We start from the raw sequence: 22,433 nt of genomic DNA on the forward strand, positions 1-22,433 counted from the left end.
CCGGGGGTGGGGGTTGTTTCCATTGTGTTTGTTTTCCTGGCGCTCTGGACACACTTGTGACACGGTGACTGTTTGACATGGCTGTTACTCCACTGTTAACCGTCCATTTTGATCAGCATTACCACAAGTATTTACCAGAAATGCCTCACTCTGAGTACAGGTGAATTCTGTGTATTATTTCAAGTGACATGAATGGCCCAAGTAACCCATTGGGCCGGGGGTTTGGGGGGCGGCTGCAGGACACGGGGAGGGGTCACCAGTCTAGCCACAGGTTGAAATCTCGTGTCTGTTTCATGTGGCCACTGCAGCATCTTTGGTGGAAGATGGTGAGAGTCTCCCTGGACGAGAGGTTCAGGTAGAGGCGGACATGCTGTGTTTGCTGGTGGGTAGTGCCTGCTCAGAGCTGGAAGGCACGGGTAGAATCACTGATTATAACATGATGGGAGATGGTGCACCTGTGTGAAAATTTTGGCTGACACCAGTATATGTTTTTGTCTAATATTACAGATACTTATTAACTGGCTAACCTCTATGCTCCATAGGTCCGTAGTGAAACTAATGTCAATGATGTTACTTCTTGATCTTATGGTTGAATGTTGCAGCCGTTTCATATAATGCGGGCAGTGAAGCATCAGTGAAGTAGAGCCGACCGGGGAGACTCTACTGAGGGTCAAAATGGTGAATGAGGCAACAGAATCGCTCGTCCTCAACTACGGAAAATGGTTGATTGTCCATTGCAATCTCCTCCATTATTTTTGTAGTCCTTAGGTTTGGTGCTCCTAACTTTGAGTATTAATTGAAGTCTGCATACCGGCTACCAATATCGACCAAAATCGACTCGCCACACCAATGCCGATGTCTTGAATTTTAACAAACATCAGTTAACACTGATATGTTAACCAATATATCATGCATATCTAATGACGTGCTAAAATGGTGAATAAATTGTGCACTGATGTGGTTCCTAGTATTGTAATCCCCTTTCTGTGTCCTCCTGCAGTCTGTCAAAGCAAGAACATCAAGAACAATGTGACCAACCTCCAGACCCTGAAGAACTGCACGGTGATCGAGGGCTACCTGAAGATCCTGCTAATGTTCAAGACCAAGCCTGAGGACTTCCGGGGCCTTCAGTTTCCACGGCTCACCGTCATCACAGACTACCTGCTGCTCTTTCGCGTCTATGGCCTAGAGAGCCTGCGTGACCTCTTCCCCAATCTCACCGTCATCCGCGGCAACAACCTGTTCTTCAACTATGCCCTGGTGCTCTTCGAGATGCTCCAGCTGAAGGACTTGGGCCTCCCCAACCTCATGAACATCACACGTGGGGCCGTGCGCATCGAGAAGAACCCAGATCTCTGCTACCTGTCCACCCTGGACTGGTCTAAGGTCCTGGACAACGTTGAGGATAACTACATTGTAGCAAACAAGAATGACCAGGAGTGTGGGGATGTTTGCCCGGGAGCGGCAAAGGGGAAGAGCAGCTGCCTCCAGACCACCATCAATGGGCACTTCCGAGACCGATGCTGGACCCAGGATGACTGCCAGAAAAGTAAGGCAACCTCTTGGCTCTCTGCTCCTGTTTTCATTCGATCTTGCTCATGCTAGGCTCTTGTGATGCTTCTCACCAAACTGTGAACTGCTGCTTGATAGAACTTGATGAGGTTTTTCTGACCTGCTCTGCCCCCATTGCTCGAGATCTCTAAAATTACAACGCATGACTAAACAGGGACTTGGGCAGTCAGTAACTTTGTGACTCTGGCCCTCTGGTTCATCCCCCTGGTTACACACTAGACCCTCTAAAAGCCTTTGTGAAGTTATCAGCTATAATCCTCAAGCTAGAACTGGAACAGAACTGTTGATAATAAGTGCATAGATTGTTGAATATTCAAACTGTGGTTGAGTAACTTTGGAATCTACAGAAAATCGGGTACAGGGTGGCTAGTGGCAGAGAGTGTGCTGTGTTGTGTTGCGTGATGAGTGTGTGTGTGTCCATGTGTATGTGAAGTGGGCACAGACACTGTGGGCTCTCCTGGGTTGAGGTAAGAAGGTGTCTGGGGAGAAGTTCTTAATGTCCAAAGATGTACAAGTCACATGGATTCATGCTCGGCTACTGATTAAGACATGCCCCCCCCAGCTCATAACTATTTAATTTCATTTAGGGAGTTTCAAACACAGTCTCTCAATTCAGCAGCAGGTTTGGGGCTTTACTCTGTTTTGTAAGAGTAGTTTTGTGACTTGCCCCATTATTCAAACCCAAACCTGACTCTTGTTGTTCGCAGTCGGTGTGGATCTCTGGGCATTCTGCTGCCATTAGACAGGGGGACTCTGTCGATAGCCAATTGCCACAGCTCTGCGTCATAAATGTGACGTCTGTGGGTCTTAAATCTCCTAGTGAAAGGTTTGGTCTGGTTGGGTTTCAGATGGAACCCCGTCTCATGGTAGCAGTAATGAAAACGAAGTCACCTGTGAAGTGCTGCTGTGTCGGTTTCTCTTTGCTCGGTAAGGAGATCTTGGCCTGCGGCAACTGGGGCTGTTTCTTGAGGAGGCATCTGGCAGTGAAAGTGCAGATATTGCCGCCTGGATACAGTGTCTTCTCCTTTGGCAAGCCGAGCATTGTTGTTGTCAAGCCCTGTTGGGGCCATGCAGAAATTTGCTCTTGCGCAACGGATAGCTTTCCAGGTCAAAGTTCGTCTGTTAACGGCTGTTCCCTGTGGGAGATTTTTAACCATTTCCCCTCTCCTGCTGTGGCCTGTTCTTTACCAAGGGGTAGGTTTGCTGGTGCCCGTGTGGACACTTTGCACCCGTCCTGATGTTGTTTTTGTCAGCTAAATCTTCACAGGAACTGGATTCCGCAACTGTCTGGTACAATACATATGGCATTTTTCCACTGGCATGCAGGAACCAAGCCGTACAGCGACGAGACACTAGTTACAGCACGGTTCCAGCTCGGTTCAGTTTTCCACTGCAGAAGGGTCAGCTCGGTAAAGGCGCTGCAGGGTTTGGAGAGCAACAGTGATGTAAAACCAAAGAAACACTTGGTGTACATCATGATTTACCATGTGCAAAGTAGGAGATTAGAAATTTTTTGGTTCAGAGTTATCGAGAATGCATCAGTACACTGCAATGTGCGATACTACTATTGTGAATATATAAAATATGTGCTTTTTCCTTCAGATAATCCATGCGCAGAAATTGGTATCTCCATGCATTTCCACCAAGCAGATGGTGGTGATGTAGCCAGCTCGGTTTGGCTAGTGGGGGCTATGTTAGCGTGGGTACAGCTCGTGTACCAGTTTGAGATACAGCTCTGTTCTTGATGGCAATGGAAAAATGCTAATAGAGTGAAGGCTGCCCTGCATGTCTGCTCTATACATCTGCATCTAGCAGATGTTCTGTGTTCATTTGCACAGTCTGAATTAAGCATAAGTTCAGGTCCTTCCGGTATCACCTGCCGACATGTCATCTTAGTCAGTGGTGGTTCATTTATCCTTGGTCTATTTGAGATGTCGTTTTGGGTCAGGTAGAGGTACATGGGGGCTCATTCTGCCCAGTTAGTACCCGATGCCTACTGGCAGTGTCTCCGAAATGTCTGTCCCTCTCCAGTCTGCTTTCAGTGGGTTCCCTGGTCTTGGTGGCTGCCATCTGGCCCAATCGGGTACATAGGATTTGTGTCTCACTGGCTTTTTAGCTAGAGGTCCTTCTCAGGGCTGATTTGGGGAGGGACGACTTGCCTCAAGTGTTGGCCCAGCTCCCCCCAGCCCCTCCCCATTGCCAGATCACATCTGCTTAGTTGGGCGGGCAAATTAAATTGCTTTGTTTGAGCCAGCAGTGCCAGTTACATGTTTGCTAATCAGGGTTGTTTTGGATGTCCTGTTCTGGTGCGTCTGCTGTGTTGTCGTTGTCATCGTTGTTGTTTTTGCTTTTGTGGAGTGAACGGCTCCCACCCTCGGCCTCTTCTCAGGTCCATGTTCCAGGCCCCCTCCCATCAAGACCTGAAATGTGAATGCTGCCCGGCCCTGAAAAACAAAAAACAACACCACACAAGCAGCATTGTTCAAATAGGAGGGGGCGTCCAGTGACTGCTACCTCTGTGATCACGGGGCTGCTTTGGTGTGAGCCGTGACTGATGGGGGGCCTCGGCAAACACTGCCGTGGTGCACAGGCTGTACATCACGCAGTGTTACTCCGTAATGTCCCTCTGCTGTGGACTGGAGCTGCCCGCGGGATTCCTCAGTCACACGTGGAATCACACCACACATCGTTACTGGCTTCTGTTCCAGGAACCATTCGGTTTGAGGAATGTTCCAGAGCATGCCGGCATACGTGTGTCACGGGTTGGGGGCGGAGTCATGTCGGGGGGGTGGGGGCAGGGCACTTGCTGTGACTTCTGGGACAGTGTACCCTGGCAACAGCTGTTTTTTTAAAAAAAAAAAAAAAAAACATTGGCAGGATGCTGAGAGAACTAACTGGTAAATCTTGGTGTTGGACCCATGGGATTTTTTTTGCTGATAAGGGTCTTGGTGAGACAGTCTGAGGTCCTGAGCTGCAGGAGGAGTCTTTGCTCCTCATAGCTTAAGCATTGAGGCTTAGCGTGGACTTTCAGGCAGCAGGTCCAGCCAGCAGCGGCAAGTCTGCCGTGGTTGGTCCTCAGATGGATTGAGCGGCTTCTGCTCACCTAGCTCGCTGTCTGTACATGTGTCCCACTTGTGAAGTGCCTTGGCGTGTATCTCCGGGTCCTCATTTGATGCCCTCCGTGGATTCGGGGGGCCGAGGAGGACGCAGGGTGCCATTTGCTGATTGGCCAGCGCTACTATCATGTGGCACTGAGGGGCAGGGGCTTGTTTCAGATTTGTCAGAGTTGAAGTACCACATGGAGCAGACATGCAGGCCACACCCGTGGCCTTGGCCTCCTGCTCTGTGTGAATATCTGCCTTTTTTTTCCACCCCACCTCTCACAGTGACCCCCCCCCCCCCCCCAAAAAAAAAAAAAAAACACTGCCCAGTGCCCGGTATTAATAAGTGGCCCATAGATGTTTGTGTTTACATGTTGCTAAGTGATTTATGAGGCTTCAGTCCGCAGGTCACTCTTGGCTCTTTGGGGGGGGGGGGGGGGGGCGTGGCTGTGAAGCCTCCCCTCCCCCCCCCCATACACAGCAAGTTGAGGTGTTGGCGTGGAATGTCAGCCATTTCAGAAAGCTCCCGATTGTTTCCTGCCATTGTCAGATGACTTCCGACCGGGGGGCGGGTTTCCGCAGCTGGTGTGAAAGATTCACATGGGAGCTTTGGGATGGTTAAGGAGACACGAGAAGAATCGCCAGTGCAGCGTCTCCACGTCCCTGCATACGGATCTTCCCAGGCAACCCGGGTCAAGGTTCCTGGTTCTGCACCCAGCTGACCCTGCTGTGGTTGTTTGCGAGGGGCTGAGATTTGCTGGAGATTATTTTGTCCCGGAACACAACAGGTGAGAGTGTATCCGGAGTCGGATGCTTTACGGGCTCAAAATGCTTAGCAGTCAAATTAAAAAAGGTTTTAGATGGAAGGCGGTAATGAAATGTTTAATCTTATTAGCGCGTCAAAGTCTCACAGCAAACTGGCCTCTCCGCTGTGCGTATTTTCCCTGCATGGAAGCGCTTCTTTGTTTATGGTACAAACACAACAAAATAGAACATCAACAATAAAATATCTATCAGCTGGGGGGTAGATCACAGTAACCCCCCCCCCCCTCCCAGTGCCTCCTCCCAGTGCCTCCTCCCTTTTCCAGTGAGTGTTTCCAGTTGGCGTCCGCATCTGTTTAGCATCCAGGAAACGGCCCATGTCAGCAGGCCCTTATGGTCAGATAGAAGCGATCCCCACCCTGGTGACCCCTGACTCACTGCGCTACTTGCCAGGGTGGGGGCCAGTCGCTTAGCTTGCAAAGCTTCATGGGTAATCTTTGTTCTGGAATCTCAGGAATTTGAATAATTTTGGAGCCCCTGTGTGTATGTGAGAGTGTGTGTTACTTCTCTCACACAGCACTATATTCCTGAGACACTTTTTTTTTCCAGTATTTTTTGTGGTTGAGAGGGTTGAGGCACGACCTTCTGCCACCGTGGTCCAGTTTCGGGGCCATTTACTCGGACCCTCGACCTGCAGCTACCCACTTGGCCTCCAGCTTGTTTTTGCTCTTGAGATCACATCGGAACAAAATGGACATCCTGAAAACTCGATTTCAGCGTCGTGCCACGGGGCCAATGCCGGTCGGAGAACCAGGCAGGATGAGGCTGATTCTGTGGTTGAGAAGCGTAATCTATCGATTTTTAACATATCAGTATCTGCTGATTTATTTAATAAAAATCAAGATATCGGATGTGTTAATCCTGGCTAATGTCACTGGGCAATATTTAGACTTTTATCAAGATTCAAAGTTAACAGCACCTGAGCTACACAACAGCTGAATTAAGGGATATGATTGCAAATATCCAGCCATTTTCCTTAGTGCAGGACAAGGTATTTCATTGGCTCATTCGCCACTTTGGACATGGCAGCCCTACATCTATCTGAAGCAAGGGGCGGGGAGGGAGGTGTGGGGGGGTGATCACTCTTTCAAAAATACTGGATAAATTGTGTCATAAAATACATGAAAGGTGGCAAATCGTCAAAGAATAGGCTGCAAACGCAAAGTACTGGCCTGCAAGACACTTGTTCATATGACCAGCGGTATGTTTTAAAATCATAATAAAATCTGGCCAGCAGGTTGGTCTTTCCTATTCCAAAGAATAAAGAATTGACGCAACGTCATTCTGCTCACGTGCGCCAATTAACTAACCCCATTCCCCCCCCCACCTGATTGGCAAGAGATTAGCTGGTTATCAATATCCGTATCGGTGATATCAAAATGCCCACATTGGTGCAGCATTAGCAACGCATGCCACCCCCCCACCACCTCTTCTCTTCGCCCCCACGGACAAATTGTCCTTCCTGTCAGTGACCACCGCCACCAACACAGGCATCCGGCGTGAGGACAGGCCGCCGTGTGGCCAGGCTGTTTTTGCCATATTAGTGGCGGTTTGTGGCTAATGAGCTTGTTTACAAGTTGGCCCTTTTGGGGCCTTGGGCTGGGGAGGCAGCGGTGACAGGGCAGGTGAGTCAGTTGCTGCTGATATCTGGAAAAAACAAAAGGAAAAACAGGATCCTTCTTAACGTCTAATGGACAGCCATTGGTGGGAGGGGCCAGTGTAAAGGGGCGGGGCTTATGATGAGCTTTTACTAGTAAGGGGAGTCCATGGGGAAGAGAGCCTTTGGAAATGGGCTTACTAGATGCTCGTGGGTACAAAATAACTACAGCCCAACCTGACCCCTGCTTGTTCCAGGTGTCCCGGTGTGTTGGAAAAACACCTTTTGTGTGTGTGTCATCAGTACACACGCTGCCGCCCGCCTGCTCTCATCGTATTTTTTGTTTTTCCCTTCTGTGAGTAATAATTAAGTTGTGGGCATCGAAACACAATGCATCGTCATACATGGGTAGTTTTAATGACTGACAAGCTGACCATCACGTTCCGATTTACTGTTCTGGGGTCTTAAGTGATCATAATGTTCTGAAAAAGATCACAACGTGTGTATTGTGAGCCTGAGGGCCAGAGTAGGGTGGGGTGGGGGGGCGTGGCGTTATGAAAGGACTCGGGCAGTGAGCAGAGGGGGCCCCTCTTCCCCTAGAACCGTATGGGCCCCCTGCACACCTTCCAGGCAGATGGTGGCTTTAGTTTAACTCGTTCTGCTTGGGCCATGAGGCCCATTAAAGACTCTTCTCTTCGGGTTTATGTTTGTCAGAAGGTAGGAGGTGTAATCAGCAGGCCTGAATCGCTCCCTCAGGTCAGAGCAAGTGCCGTTTACCTGTCATGTGACCCCGGACCTGTCACATGACTCAGCACATGACAGCCCGAAAATGGAGCCTCTTATTTTACAAACTACAGCCGCTACAGTTACCCGTCTGACCCCCAGCCTGCCCAGAGAGGTGGGAGTCTAGCAGAGGTAGTGAGCTGGGGTGAGTCCTCTCTCCACTGCTCTGTTCCCTGTCTGCTCTCTCTCTCTCTCTCTCTCCCCGATCTTCCTTCGCCTCGCTGGCGGGTGAGTCACATGACTGGACGGAGTCCTCGTTTATCAGTGTGCCACAGGTCAGCCTCCATTAATCTGTAACGGGGCGCAGGGGCACTCAGACGCAGGTGAAGGGGAGTGCAGGTCACAGCTGGATTGCTCGATCAGAAAGGTGGCACCGTGTGCCAGCCCTCACCACCCTCTGCCCACGGAGCACACCTGCCGGAGACCTGACCTGCGAAGGGGCGCGGCACTGATGCACTGGGCACAGCTGGGAAGCCCAGCGAGCTCGACACGACGTTTGATGGGGAATTTTAGGAAATCTGAGTCATTTTTGGTCCCTGCTGAGAGGACCTCTGGGGCCCCTGCATCTGGGAGGGGGGGCCTGGAGACCAGTAAACAGCTGTGGTGCACAGTCGAGTAACCAGCGCTAACCAGCTGAACGAGAGGCCAGCGGGGGCTGATGGAGATCAGCATGCTCTGGTGCTCAGACGGCATTGTGGTGTACATTCCCTCCCCCCAGAATGCACAGGGTGTTAATACACACAGAGCCCGGCTTTTAATGCCCCCCACCCTACCTGTACGGTGGCCTATCCTCCATTACCACAAGCTTCCCCAGGCCCATCGTGTGTGTGTGTGTGTGTGTGTGTGTGTGTGTGTGTGTGTGTGTGTGTGTGTGTGTGTGTGTGTGTGTGTGTGTGTGTGTGTGTGTGTGTGTGTGTGTGTGTGTGTGTGTGGCAGGGGGGTCTGACCTCCAAGGCCACTGCGTAAAGCTGGACTCTGGAGGCCTGAGTCAGGCTGTGAAATGGGAAGCTGACGCCAGGTGCCATGTCCACACTCCACACATTTGGGGGGCACTGTGTCACATGACAGCCAAGCCTGATCTTGCAGGCAGATGCCATCCTTACCTATTCTCTGGTGACTCTGGTTGTTCTTGTTGCTTGCTGTGTGCCTCTCTTCTTCCTCCATCTGCTTCACTTACCAGCTGAGTCCGAGGGCAGTTTACACAGCTGCCCCCTGGCACCGCCCCGTGGCCAGGGTGAGGGGTATCATGGGCTCTGGGCCTTCCTTAGAATGACCTGGCCTTGGCGTCGTTTGCTGAGAAATGCAGGACGTGAGGCGCAGGCCAACTGCTGGGAAACTCTAACTCCAGCCGGGAGCTTAGACACCTGCAGGGAGAGGGATCGGTGGTGGGCTAGGCAAGCGGCACCGGGAGCAAACAGGATCAGCCGGGACGCTGCCTACGTGAGCAAACAGGGAGCCGAGCTGCCTGAGGGGGTGGAGCGTAGGGCGGCCCCCGCCACTCTGCACCCACGCTGGAGCTGTGTATGTGTTCAGCAGCCTGGGCCTGGCATGGATGGGGTTAATGGCGGGCGGCTCTCTGGCTCACGTTAGAGGGGGCGGGGCCTGCCAGCTCATTGGTCGGCTGTGAGGGCGGATCTGGGCCTGCGTGGCTGCCTGGCCCGGATTACACCGCCAGTGGATCTGGAGCGCGGCTGGCCCCAGTGAGGGTGGGGCTGACAGCCACACTGACTGTACAGCCTGCTGCTGCCTCTAAATTATTCCTTTTATTTTTGTTTTTCTTCCCCAAAGCAGGCTGCTGTCATGCTGTCCCTGGCCTTTTCAGACAGGCAGCACGGCAGACGGCCAGGGGCCTTTAATGACTGACAGCACTGCTCGTTGTTTTGCTCAGGGTCTTTATGACGCTAATGAGGCCGGTCAAGTCTGGCTGCAGACCTGGCGGGAGTGGGGGAGGTGGGGTGCTGTGGCCGTTATGAAAGCTCCCCCCCCCCCAGACACGTGCGTGTGAGGGGAGTGCAGGGTCCGCGCACGGACAGGGGCCCCGCTCACCTCCTTTCTGATGTGATCTTCGACCAGCAGGCTTGCTCCCTCCTTCCTCCAGTTTGCTGAGCCATCAAACTTCATGTTTTTACCTCCCTTTTATATACTTCCCCGCTTTTCTTCTCACCATGTTGTGGACTTAATCATAATTTATGATTATGGTTGTGAAGCAGCATGTCTGTCTGTCGGGTGGCAGGGAGCTGACATGCCGGCGTGTTGATTCCAGTTGGGTCCACGGGGGTGGGGGCACGGTGCCGAGTTTGTTCTGGAGCCCCGTGACTGATGGGTCGGACTCGGCACCTGGGATCCGCCACTGTCACTAGTAGACCCCAGGCTGACCGCATCGAGACGTGATGGGCCACTCGGCTCATCTATTCACCTGTTAATCCCATTTGCTGCAGGCTGGGTTTAGGGGAGCTAGTCTGCAGAGTGCTGCACGTGAGGGTGAGGACGCAGCAAGGTGTGGGGAACAGCGCGATCTGATCTGCGACAGGGAGGCCATGAGCCCATGTCACCCAGTCGCCCAGCGTGTGCGTGCGTGTCTCTGTCTGTCGTCCATTTACTGCTCATTCAGGACCTTAATCCCCCACCCTCCATCCTCTCCCCCACAGTGTGTCCGACTTCATGCAAGCACAACGCCTGCACCAGGGATGGCCAGTGCTGCCACGAGCAGTGCCTGGGGGGGTGCCGGCAGCCACACTCGGCGGCGGCGTGCGTGGCGTGCCGGGGTTTGGAGCACCAGGACCGGTGTGTGGAGCGCTGTCCCGCCGGCTACCTGGTGTTCCGAGGGTGGCGCTGTGTTTCTGAGGCCTTCTGCTACCGGCTGCACCAGCAGTGCCAGCAGAACAAGGGCGCCGACTGCCAGGAGTACGTCATCCACCAGGGGGCGTGCGTACCCGAGTGCCCGTCCGGATACACCATCGTCAACACCACCATGTGAGTAAGCCCGCAGCATTTACCGTGTTATCACCGGTAAATGGGATGGGGGGGGGTGGCCACAAGCGCTGGCTGAGGGAGGAACAGGCCGACCTGAGCAAGCTGACATGTTATTTACGGCCGTCTGCTGTTGCTTCTGCCATTCCCTCGTAGACGTCAGCTGGTTTTATTTAATTCCTCTCCATTTCCGTGCTGTTGTGCACACTGATGGGGGTGACATCTGTTTGTTTGAAGCCCCGAGTCTCATCTGTGTTCTTGGGCAGGAAGTGAGATATGAGGGGTCACGGCCTTGGGGGTGGGCTGCTTCTGTCTGTCTGTCTGGCTCTGTCAGCCCCGCCCCCTCATGCTGGGCCCCGCCCCCTCATGCTGGGCTCCGCCCCCAGGCTAAGCTGCACACCCTGCGCCGGCCTGTGCCCCAAGGTGTGCGTGGGCACCAAGATCGTGGACTCAGTGACGGCGGCCCAGGGGCTTCGTGGTTGCACCGTGCTCAACGGCAGTCTGGTCATCAACATCCGCGGAGGGAGTGAGTATAGCTGCCCTGCTGGCTATCGTAGGTCACATGACCTCAGATATCCCATCATATGACCTTAGGTTTCCTATCACATCACGACAGTGTTAATTTCATTCTTCATGAAAGACATGTCTGGTACTAGTTCCCTCAGATTCTGCTCCAAGTGGCTGTAGCACCCCCCTTGAGCCTCCCCGACCCTTGGGGGCGCTAACGGCCCCCTGCCTTGCTCCACAGACAACATAGCAGCTGAGCTGGAGGCCAGCCTGGGCCAGCTGGAGGAGATCACAGGCTACCTGACAGTGCGGCGCTCCTACGCCCTGGTCTCCCTCACCTTCCTGCGCAAACTCCGCCTCATCCGTGGGGAAACCCAGGAAGTTGGGTAAGAGCCTTGCTTCTCCTCGCCCAGCCCCACCTCGGCCCACCGCCCCTCCAGCTCCTCTCCAGAACATCCCTCCTGCCAGCGATGTCCTTCCCTCATTGGCCCTGTTGTGACCCTTTTGGCCTTTCAGGAACTACTCGTTCTACGCCCTGGACAACCAGAACTTGCGGCAGCTGTGGGACTGGTCCAAACACAACCTGACCATCCCGCAGGGTCGCCTGTTCTTCCACTATAACTCCAAGCTGTGCATGTCAGAGATCCGCCGCATGGAGGAGGTGACGGGTATGCGTGAGCGACAGGTCACGAACGACATCGCGCAGAAGACCAACGGAGACCGGGCTTCGTGTAAGCAACCCTGCCACCTGACCGCCCTACTACCCCATGCTCCTCTAAACAGGCTCACATCACTCCCCCTAAACCCCCCCTCCCAGGTGAGACCCAGACCCTGAGGTTCACGCAAGTGCGCACACTGTCCGACAAGATCATTATCAAGTGGGAGCCCTTCTGGCCGCCGGACTTCCGGGATCTGCTGGGGTTCATGGTCCTATACAAGGAGGCGTAAGTGAGGCCTACGGGACCAGACCCACTATGGGTGCCCGACAGTCTGCGACCGCATGTCACCAAGTCATGGTGGGTTAGTCCCGTTTAGCTAGACTGCCGCCCTGCTGCTCCCTCAGGCCCTACCAGAATGTGACCGAATTTGACGGCCAAGACGCCTGCGGCTCCAACAGCTGGGTGATCGCGGACGTGGACCCCCCGCCCCGTACCACGGACGGTCGCGAGCAGCAGGAGCCTGGCTATCTCATCCACCCACTGAAGCCCTGGACGCAGTATGCCATCTTTGTCAGGACGCTGCTGTCCGCCTCTGACGAGCACCAAGTCCACGGGGCCAAGAGCAATATCATCTATGTCCGGACCAACTCCACCAGTGAGTCTGGCCTGGGGGGGAGGTGGCATGGTTTGCTGGTAGAGACTGGTAGGCTTGTTTAGGAGGCCCTAAATTTCCCCACAGGAAGTGCTCACACCCATGCACATCCCACAGGCATGCTGGGATTGGTGTCTGGTCATAGTCCTCTCACTGACACCCAGACAGGCAGGGTCATAGCGTGGCTTCGCATTCCTCGGCAGAAAGGCTGTTATTTATGGGACATGCGTTTCCAACCGGGGGTCAGATCGCGGCCGCGTAGCATAATCAGAGGGTCGGGACCAGAGGCCTGGTGTAACGCCCAAGCCGTGGAGGCCAGGATCCTCAGGGAGAATTCTGACAGCCCTGGTGGGGCGGTGTGATTGTCTGCAGAGCCCTCTGTGCCCCTGGATCCCATCTCCTCATCGAACTCCTCATCCCAGATCATATTGAAGTGGAAGCCCCCCACGGACCCCAATGGAAACATCACGCACTATCTGGTGTTCTGCCAGCAGCAGCCCGAGGCCAGTGACCTCTACAAGTTCGACTACTGTCAGAAGGGTAAGGGCCGGGCCTGAGTGCCCTCGCTGGGAGACGCCGTCGTCGGGAGCAACGGACCGTTTGTTAGGAAGCTGTGCGTGAGTCCGGCGTGACTAGTTCAGTTTGGTTCTGACCCACGGCAGGCATGAAGCTGCCGTCGCGGGCGCCGACCCAGGAGGACAGAGAGGAGGCACAGAAGTGGAACCAGACGGAGGAGCAGGGGTCAGGGGGGCGCTGCTGCAGCTGTCCGAAGACGGAGAAGCAGCTGAAGAAGGAGGCGGAGGAGTCCGAGTACCGCAAGACTTTCGAGAACTACCTGCACAATGAGGTCTTTGAGCTCAGGTGAGACACTCCCCCTGCTGGTAGTGAGGCATTGTGCCCAATTGGTTCTTCAGCATAGCTCTATACACCATGTGCAAACACAACAGAAAAATTACACTGGGATGGTGGGTGGCATAATCGTACGGTTACTTGGTTACGATCGTGGTACATTTTTTCCAGACCCCCCAGGCGTCGTCGCTCCGTGGGTGGGGTGGCCAATGCCACGCTCCTGGGGCTCCCCACGGCGCCCCCCAATGGCTCTCTGCCCCATCTCCCGGACGACGAGGGTGGGGGCGACGAACCGGGGAAGGTGGAGCTGTTCGTGTACTCTAAGGAGTCAGCGGTCATCTCTAACCTACGCCACTTCACCAGCTACCAGATTGAGATCCACGCCTGCAACCACCCCACGGAGTCATCTCGCTGCAGCATGGCCGCCTACGTCAGTGCCCGCACCATGCCCGAAGGTAACAGCCCCGCTCCTGCATCAGTCACCAGCGGTTGTGTCCTGCACTCATGGGCCTCATGACTCTCCCAACCTCATTATGTGACCTGCATTAGTGTTTCCATGGCTACCACCCGCTGACACGTAACCTCAGGCGCGCGTGTGTGTGTGTGTGTGTGTGTGTGTGTGTGTGTGTGTGTGTGTGTGTGCGCGCGCATGTCCCATTTCAGACCGGGCTGATGACATTGTGGAGCCCATCACCTTCGAGGTGCTGGAGTACCAGCTCCACGAGTACCAGGTGCACGTCCGCTGGCAGGAGCCACACACTCCCAATGGCATGATCATCCTGTACGAGGTGGTGTACAGGAGGCACGGCGACTCGGAGGTGAGGGGGCTGCCTGCCTCGCCGCCCATGTGGCCGCGTGTCCCACTGTTATCCCTATAAAGCCTAACCTCTGACCCGCCCCCCCCCCCCCCGCAGGACCTGCACCAGTGCGTGTCCAGGAAGAGCTACGCAGCAGACGGTGGCTGCAAGCTCAGGGTGCTGCACCCCGGCAATTACACCGTGAGGATCCGGGCCACCTCACTGGCGGGCAACGGCTCCTGGACCGAGCCGGCACAGTTCTTCGTTCAGGATCTGCGTAAGGATACACGGAGCTCAGGGCAGGGGGTGGTGCTGGGGCAGGGAATGTGGTGCTGGGGCAGGGAATGTGGTGAGGCTCAGGCAGGGACCAGGACTGTGGTAGGGACCAGGGTGGGGCTCGGGTAAAGGGGGCGGGGCTCTGGTAGGGACCAGGGTGGGGCTCGGGTAAAGGGGGCGGGGCTCTGGTAGGGACCAGGGTGGGGCTCGGGTAAAGGGGGCGGGGGTTCTCTCATCACTGTGGCCGCTCCTGCAGGTGCAGACCCGTTCAACATGGTGAAGATCGTGACTGGACCCGTCATCTGCATTATACTGCTCCTAGTTGTGGCCACCTCCGGCTTCCTGGTATTCAAAAAGAAGTAAGCACACCCCCACCCATCCACCGACCCCCCCGCCCCCCCCCCCCAGGCGAGGTGCCACCCATCCTGTTCCTGACTGACTGGTGCCCCCTCTCTCTCCGACAGGAGAACGGAGGGGCCGACCGGACCTCTCTACGCGTCCTCCAACCCCGAGTACCTGAGTGTCAATGACGGTGAGGCGGAGCCCCCCTCCCAGGCCTCCCCTCCCAGGCCTCCCCCGCAGTGGCCAGACTGAGCTTCCTCCCAACAGTCTCTCTGACCTCTGACCTGTGTCTCTTGCACAGTGTATGTGCCGGATGACTGGGAGGTGGCGCGGGAGAAAATTGCGCTGCTGCGGGAGCTTGGCCAGGGCTCCTTCGGCATGGTGTATGAGGGTGTCGCCAAGGACATCGTCAAGGGGGAGCCGGAGACCCGCGTGGCCGTGAAGACTGTCAATGAGTCGGCCAGCCTCCGGGAGCGCATCGAATTCCTCAATGAGGCATCTGTTATGAAGGCCTTCAGCTGTCACCACGTGGTGAGTGGGGGGGGAGGGGTGTCTGGCACGGCAGCCCTGGGAGGTGGGTTTTCGGGGGGCTTCTCTCCCCCAGACTGATCTGTCCTCTACATCTGCGCAGGTTCGCCTACTGGGCGTGGTCTCCAAGGGGCAGCCCACACTGGTGGTGATGGAGCTCATGACTCACGGAGACCTGAAGAGTTACCTGCGCAGCTTACGGCCTGATGCAGAGGTAGAGCACCATTCCTCGTCTGGCCTGCAGGGGGCATGGTGGTTAATATTGAGTGAATTAGGTGACTTGTCACATTCAGATTGGATCCTGTGCAGGGAGGAATGGTTAAGCTTAACGGCTGAGGTCGTAACGGAAACATATGGCCCCGGTTTGGTATTTAATGCAGCCCGTATCTCTATGAGTAGAACAACCCGGGCCGGCCCCCGCCCACCCTAAAGGAGATGATCCAGATGGCCGGCGAGATCGCCGACGGCATGGCCTACCTCAACGCCAAGAAGTTCGTCCACCGTGACCTGGCCGCCAGGAATTGCATGGTGGCTGAGGACTTGACGGTGAAGATTGGAGGTAGGCTGCCGGCACGACGGGCTGCCCACACGCTGGGGGAGGATCATGGTGTGTGACAGCCAGCTCTATCCCGCAGACTTCGGCATGACCAGGGACATCTACGAGACAGACTACTACCGCAAGGGGGGCAAGGGGCTGCTGCCCGTCAGGTGGATGGCGCCGGAGTCACTGAAGGACGGCGTGTTCACCGCCCACTCGGACTGCTGGTCAGGACCGCCCCACACCCGCTCTCTGCCTCGCCTCCACACCCGCTCTCTGCCTCGCCTCCACACCCGCTCTCTGCCTCGCCTCCACACCCGCTCTCTGCCTCGCCTCCACACCCGCTCTCTGCCTCGCCTCCACACCCGCTCTCTGCCTCGCCCCCACACCCGCTCTCTGCCTCGCCCCCACACCCGCTCGCTGCCTCGCCTCCACACCCGCTCTCTGCCTCGCCCCACACCCGCTCTCTGCCTCGCCCCACACCCGCTCTCTGCCTCGCCCCACACCCGCTCTCTGCCTCGCCTCCACACCCGCTCTCTGCCTCGCCCCCACACCCGCTCTCTGCCTCGCCCCCACACCCGCTCTCTGCCTCGCCCCCACACCCGCTCTCTGCCTCGCCCCCACACCCGCTCTCTGCCTCGCCCCCACACCCGCTCTCTGCCTCGCCCCCACACCCGCTCTCTGCCTCGCTTCCACTCTTTCTCCTTCCACTTTTCTCTACTTTCTTTCTCTAGTGTTCTCTCTCCCTCTTTCCTCTTCCCTCCCTCTTCATTTCTACTTTACCTCTTACTCTGTCCTTTTTATATACCTCTTTCCGTCTTTCCTTGCTCTGCATCTCTTCCCTCTTCTTTCTCTTTCTGTATCTGCCTTTCCTTCTCTTCCCCTCTTGCCTTCTGTCCCTTTCATTCTGCTGTTTTATACCTCTTCCTTCTCATTGTTCTGTCCCGTTCTCTCATTCTTTCCTCTTCTCTCATTTCCTTCTTTCTCTCCCTCGTTTCTTCTTCACCTCTCTGGTTCCTGCTGTCTCCCTCGCCTTCCTATATGTCTTCTTCCTCCTCCCGTTCTCTGTTCCCCTCTCCCCATCTCTTTCCTTCTCTTGCTCTCCTTTCTGTATCCCTCTTTCCTTCACTCTCTCCACCTTTCTCCTCTCTCTGATGTCATCACCTACCCCCTGTCACTGCAGGTCCTTCGGTGTGGTACTCTGGGAGATCAGCACACTGGCAGAACAACCCTACCAGGGTCTGTCCAATGAGCAAGTACTCAAGTTTGTCATGGATGGAGGCTTCCTGGACCGGCCGGACAACTGCGCCGATCGACTGTGAGTGACACGCTTACACATTCACACATACGCGTGCAAGAGAGGCAACGGGCCATACCTGCTCTGACCTGGGGCTTCTCAGGATACCTCAGAGTAGCTGCTCTTACTATCTTGACATGTATGGGTGGTATAGAGCACTGAGCAGGGTGCTCACTAATGCGATAAGCCACTCTAAAGAACTTGATCCAGTACTTAGAGAGTGCTGGAAGAGCAGCTGTGTCCACATTTAAATGCCTGTTAATTTATTAGTCCTTAAATAGCTGTAACAGTTACGTACTTGTGTTCAGTTAAGTTGTTGTTCCCTAGTGGCCACTTTGATTACTGCAGCTCTGTCACTGCACAGTCCCTGATGCAGGGCTAAGGCTCCCAGCAACACTGACCCCCCCCACCCCACCCCACCCAGGCATAACCTGATGCAGATGTGCTGGCAGTACAACCCCAAGCTGAGGCCCACCTTCCAGGAGGTGATCGAGATGCTGAAGGAGGACCTGCACCCCAGCTTCCAGGAAGTCTCCTTCTTCTACAGTGAGGAGAACAAGCCGCCAGACAGTGAGGACTTCGACATGGACCTGGAGAACATGGAGAGCATCCCCCTGGACCCGTCCTCATACTCCCAGCGCGAGGGCAGCCTGGGCAGGGAGGGAGGGCCGTCGGTAGGACTGCGGGGCAGCTACGAGGAGCACGGGTCCTATACACACATGAACGGGGGCAGGAAGAACGGGCGCATCCTGTCCCTACCCAGATCGAGCCCGTCATAACAGCTTCACCCCCCCCAAACCCCCCCCCCCATTCTCGGGCCCCACTAACCAGATCTCAGGACTCACTTGCTGTCAGCTGCCACAGGACGACGACCCCAGATGCAACCATTTTTATATCCAGAGAAGAAGTGTGACCTTCTCAAGATCATCTTCCCTCGTTTTAACTTTTGCCAAGTCTGTAAAACTGTTGGATGGATTCAACTGTGAAAGTTACTGTAGTCAGTAGGTATGGCCCCCGCCCCCAGACACGTAGCTGCCCAGCTTGGGTGGAGATGATGAACTTGGATTGGCAGTGAACAGGAAGTTCGGGTTTGGGCGTCGTCCCGCTAGGCAAGGAGAGCTCAACGGGACTGCGGGACGGACCGGGTACAGCTGCAACCGACCGTCTTCGAACAAAGTTTCTCGAGAGAGGGAGACTTTTCTCTAATACAGACAGTATTCCAGATTTCTCACTGATTCAGTAGCTTTTTTTTGGTTATTAGTTTTTAATTTATTTACTTTTTCGTTCTCTCTTCAGTTTGTCTGTTATGAAATTACAGCTGAATATTTAAACTTTTAAGGAAATTGGACAACAGAGTCCCATGACTGACCAATAGCTGCTGCTCTGATATTTTTTAGTGGGTAAAAAAAGAATCATATATATATAGACGTTTTTGTACATAGATGATATTTTTAATGTTTTCATTTACGAAGCTTTACAGGTTGTAGGGATGTTTTTACATTTCTGTCTTTGATCGTTCATTTTTCTAATCCAAAAGGAGGGAAAAATCGTACTAATGCTTGTGAGCCTCTGTGTCGTGGGCGCCGCACCCCCTGCTTGCTTGGCGGATCTTGGCTCTGCGACCTCGAGCGGCTGGAACTCCGTGTGTAAACCCGAGCGAGGTGCCCCGACCCAGGAGCCGAGTGTCGCGTCCTTCCTGTCTGTCCCCGAGCGCCGAGTGCTGTACCCACGTCGGTGTTTGCAAAGTCACGATGCTGCCGATTTGAACAATGCATCATGTTGTGTTACAGACAAGGGATGGTTTTCATTAAAGCATACCTCTGACCTTCCGCCTTCGTTTTGTTTGGTCTTAGAACTGTCCTAGCCCCCCCGTCATCGGTTATAACTGTGTATAGTAATTATCAGCATCGTCTGAAATACCTCTGAATATTCTGCCGTTGGCTCCATGGGTAAACAGTTGCGTTGTATTCCGTGATCCTCTGGTTGTTTTCTGATCGCCGAAAGCTAAGCGCCCCCTCGCCGACTGCTCGTTGATCTGCCCCTGGATGGTACCGTCATTCTTGCTCTCAGGACCGGCTTTGCTTTCACGCACTGTGATGACACTCTTAGCCCAGCAGAGGGCGCTGTTTGCAGAAGCGCTGTCGGGAAGCAGAGGTCCTTATTACAGGCGCCCTGGTAAAACCCCATGTTACAAGACACGTGGGTTTCGGGGTGGCAAACCTGGGGTTCCCTTCCTAGCGTGTTTTTCGTTTGTGCGTTTGATATTAATAGATTTTACTGACCCAGGTTTTCCAAATCAAGTTCGTTTCTGAAAGTCTAACATTTTGACCTTTTGGGATGCAGGTCTATTCATATCGTTAACTAAAGCAAACGGGACGAAAAGCCGTTTTGTTTCACCTCATATTTTACAGTTCGTTTACTCGCCCAGTCGATTTCAAATGGACGCTGCTTGGAGCAGATGGTTCTTAGAAGTTATATGGTCTTCAGGTGTCGGTGTTGACGTTACTCTTGGATAGAAATTCTTCCCCAAACCCTCTACTTAAATAAAACACAACTAGATCACACTTAAGTGGGATTTTACACTGAAAGTAACGCCGGAACTGAACCAGGTGACGTGGGTTCGAGGAGCAGAAGCTTCGTAACACCTTCAGCCTGATCAGCTGGGAGCATCAGCCGCAGTTACGGCACACACCAAACCCGATGTAACTCGCTGATTTTAGATCTCTGTTGAGGAACATGGATAAAATAGTCTGTTAGGTAACCTGGTCAAATGCCCAGTCGTCGTTAATGTTAGATGCAGAAGACAATAACATCTTCCACACTGTGTTCCCGGTCATGGTTCAATGAAATATTTTTATTCGGTATATTATATAAACCATGCTGCTGCATGCCGCCTCATATAATCTGACATGGGGGGTATTTAATCACCTTTTATTAAAGTTACCAGTGTATAAACCTATAGACCAGCTGTGTCCATTACATTTCTAATCTCCATAATATGATTAAAACTTGCGAAAGGCCATATTACCTAGCCTGTCCTCGCCTTTAAAGATTTAAGCTTGTTCTCGTCATTGGCGTTTGGGATTTAATTTACAAAACACAAATGTCTAAGTAAAATATCCTCAGTCATGGCAGTTTACAATAGCAGGCATTTTACTGTAATCTTGCCGTGTAGAGTTAATGCAGCTCAGCGAGTTTCATCGGCACAGCCGGGATTTTCTCCCGAAATATTACATTTCGGCAATTTGTGTCCCCGTTTCCCTGTGCATGTGACATTGCTAGTTAGTTGCCCGAAGTTGGCAACGCAGAAAAACATCCTTCCATCCCACTGTCCCACGCAGTCGAGTGTCCGAGTCCGCGTTTACACAACCAGACCAAAGGTTTCTAGCGCCTGTGCGTGTTTCCCGAAGCAGTTCTGCTGTTTTTAATGGTTGCAATAGCTTTATTTAAAATTTCCCGTATTCTCCAAGCGCTGCTCCTCTACATTTTTCGTGCACCCGTGTGCAAAATACCTCTGTTTGATTTAGGATGTATAAGTCATATTCTCTGTCTGAACCTTGTGCACAGTATGGGCTAAATGTATGTATTTGTTCCGACCATGACGTCACACACGTACGCGTACGTGAGCGATCGCACGTGACACGCGTACTTGTCCGCCACCGAAATGTGCCATGATACGGAAACGCCAGATGATTTATTTTTCTGCCTCTCGTTTTTTGTTCTAAGTAGAGCCAAGCAGTAACATGTACAAACTGTGTGGATCTATGTTGTATGTAAATTATTCCACAGATACGTGTTTCTATTGAAAGTATGAATAAAGCTGTTGAACGTTGTCTTTCTGGTGATGCTGTTCCCCCAACCCCGCCTGCGGTCCTCGTCTGTCCGCCTGGTCCGGGCCGACAGTGTAATGCTTCATTTTTTTCCACTGGGGGGCGACAGGTGCCCTACGTTAAAGTCTATGCAGCAGGATGTCTATCAATGCGCCAGATGCATGACATACACGTTTGAATAGTGTTCTTTTTAAAATGTGTGTTCCTTTGCATTTTGTTAATTTTTTTATCAGAGTGGTGTAGAATTTGTGAGAGACGCTGTGCCTGAATCTGACAAACTAGCTGTGTCATGGGGCACAGTCATCGGTCTTCTTTAACAGAAGTTTTTTTGTTGATGTTTGATTGTCTGTCTGTCTGTTTCCTGTGCTGTGCAGTTCTCTGAAACTAGTGGATTATATTAGAATAGGTACACAGAGGAGTCTTACACACTTAACATTTCATTACTAAACTCACCCTAAAGGGTCTGACTTCGACTGAAAAGTTTAAATCTTCGGGCATTTCGCAAGAGGCTCTGAATTTTGTGGGTTTTGCTGTTTTTGGTTTCGTTTTTTCTGCTGCTCTGGAGTTTGCTTGCAGCTACAACTATTAGTTTTAGCCAGAGCCAGCCGCGAGTTTCAGTTTAATCTGCAGATGATTACTGTGCGCAAAACACCACAGCATTAAATAGAACTGGTGACGTAAAGATGAATCGCCAGTTTATTGCCGTTTATTGCCCCCCAGGTCCTCATATCCGATTCGTGTAAACTCAACACTCTGTGTTTTTCGTGGCCAGGAATTTTACCGCCCTCTAGCATCCATGGCTGCAAGCATTCCAGTCACCTGAGCCAGTATGGGTGGTGATCCCGTGTGTGTCTTTGAGAAGATGTTTCTGGCGGATGTTTCTATCCATCCATCCAATTAGGGACTTCTTTACTCGTGCCGGCCTCCATTAGCCTAACAATCGTACAGAATTTCGATCAGTTTTGAAAAACATCTGTGAAATACTGTGGCGCTGGTACCAAATAGGACGATGACTCCAAAAGAATGATACGCCATCAAGGTGCAGGAAACCACATAAACGAGCTTACTGCATAAACAACACTCACTCATATCCGTACTACCCACCGTGCTGGCCGACCCGACTACTCATACAACACACAGTAGGCCCACGCACACCACTGTTTGCAACAATTAACATTAAACACTACAAATGTCATTACTGTACAACAAAGTACAGGTTAATTACACGTATAGTTATGTACACTATTTACATTTCGCACCAGTCCAGCATACCGCGCTGCCAGATGGATAGCGCTACAATATCATATGTTGTA

General features: G+C 53.2%; 1 protein-coding gene across 1 annotated transcript in view; it reads left to right on the top strand.

The window, feature by feature from the left end:
• Positions 1-21,123, top strand: part of LOC125716475 (insulin receptor-like) — a 28,588-nt gene extending 7,465 nt beyond the window's left edge. The window contains exons 2-21 of the mRNA XM_048988782.1: positions 1,001-1,549; positions 10,524-10,848; positions 11,232-11,371; positions 11,594-11,738; positions 11,869-12,083; positions 12,170-12,296; positions 12,416-12,666; positions 13,036-13,203; positions 13,326-13,524; positions 13,684-13,967; positions 14,176-14,330; positions 14,427-14,586; positions 14,842-14,944; positions 15,050-15,117; positions 15,229-15,458; positions 15,559-15,669; positions 15,855-16,014; positions 16,091-16,220; positions 17,177-17,311; positions 17,715-21,123. Of these exons, the coding sequence (XP_048844739.1) occupies positions 1,001-1,549; positions 10,524-10,848; positions 11,232-11,371; positions 11,594-11,738; positions 11,869-12,083; positions 12,170-12,296; positions 12,416-12,666; positions 13,036-13,203; positions 13,326-13,524; positions 13,684-13,967; positions 14,176-14,330; positions 14,427-14,586; positions 14,842-14,944; positions 15,050-15,117; positions 15,229-15,458; positions 15,559-15,669; positions 15,855-16,014; positions 16,091-16,220; positions 17,177-17,311; positions 17,715-18,069 (4,010 nt within the window). The 3' untranslated portion in view covers positions 18,070-21,123. The remainder of the gene's footprint in view (positions 1-1,000; positions 1,550-10,523; positions 10,849-11,231; positions 11,372-11,593; positions 11,739-11,868; positions 12,084-12,169; positions 12,297-12,415; positions 12,667-13,035; positions 13,204-13,325; positions 13,525-13,683; positions 13,968-14,175; positions 14,331-14,426; positions 14,587-14,841; positions 14,945-15,049; positions 15,118-15,228; positions 15,459-15,558; positions 15,670-15,854; positions 16,015-16,090; positions 16,221-17,176; positions 17,312-17,714) is intronic.
• Positions 21,124-22,433: the final 1,310 nt, after the last annotated feature.

The sequence above is a fragment of the Brienomyrus brachyistius genome, chromosome 21 (genome assembly GCF_023856365.1).
Source record: "Brienomyrus brachyistius isolate T26 chromosome 21, BBRACH_0.4, whole genome shotgun sequence".
Classification (NCBI taxonomy): Eukaryota; Metazoa; Chordata; class Actinopteri; order Osteoglossiformes; family Mormyridae; genus Brienomyrus; species Brienomyrus brachyistius.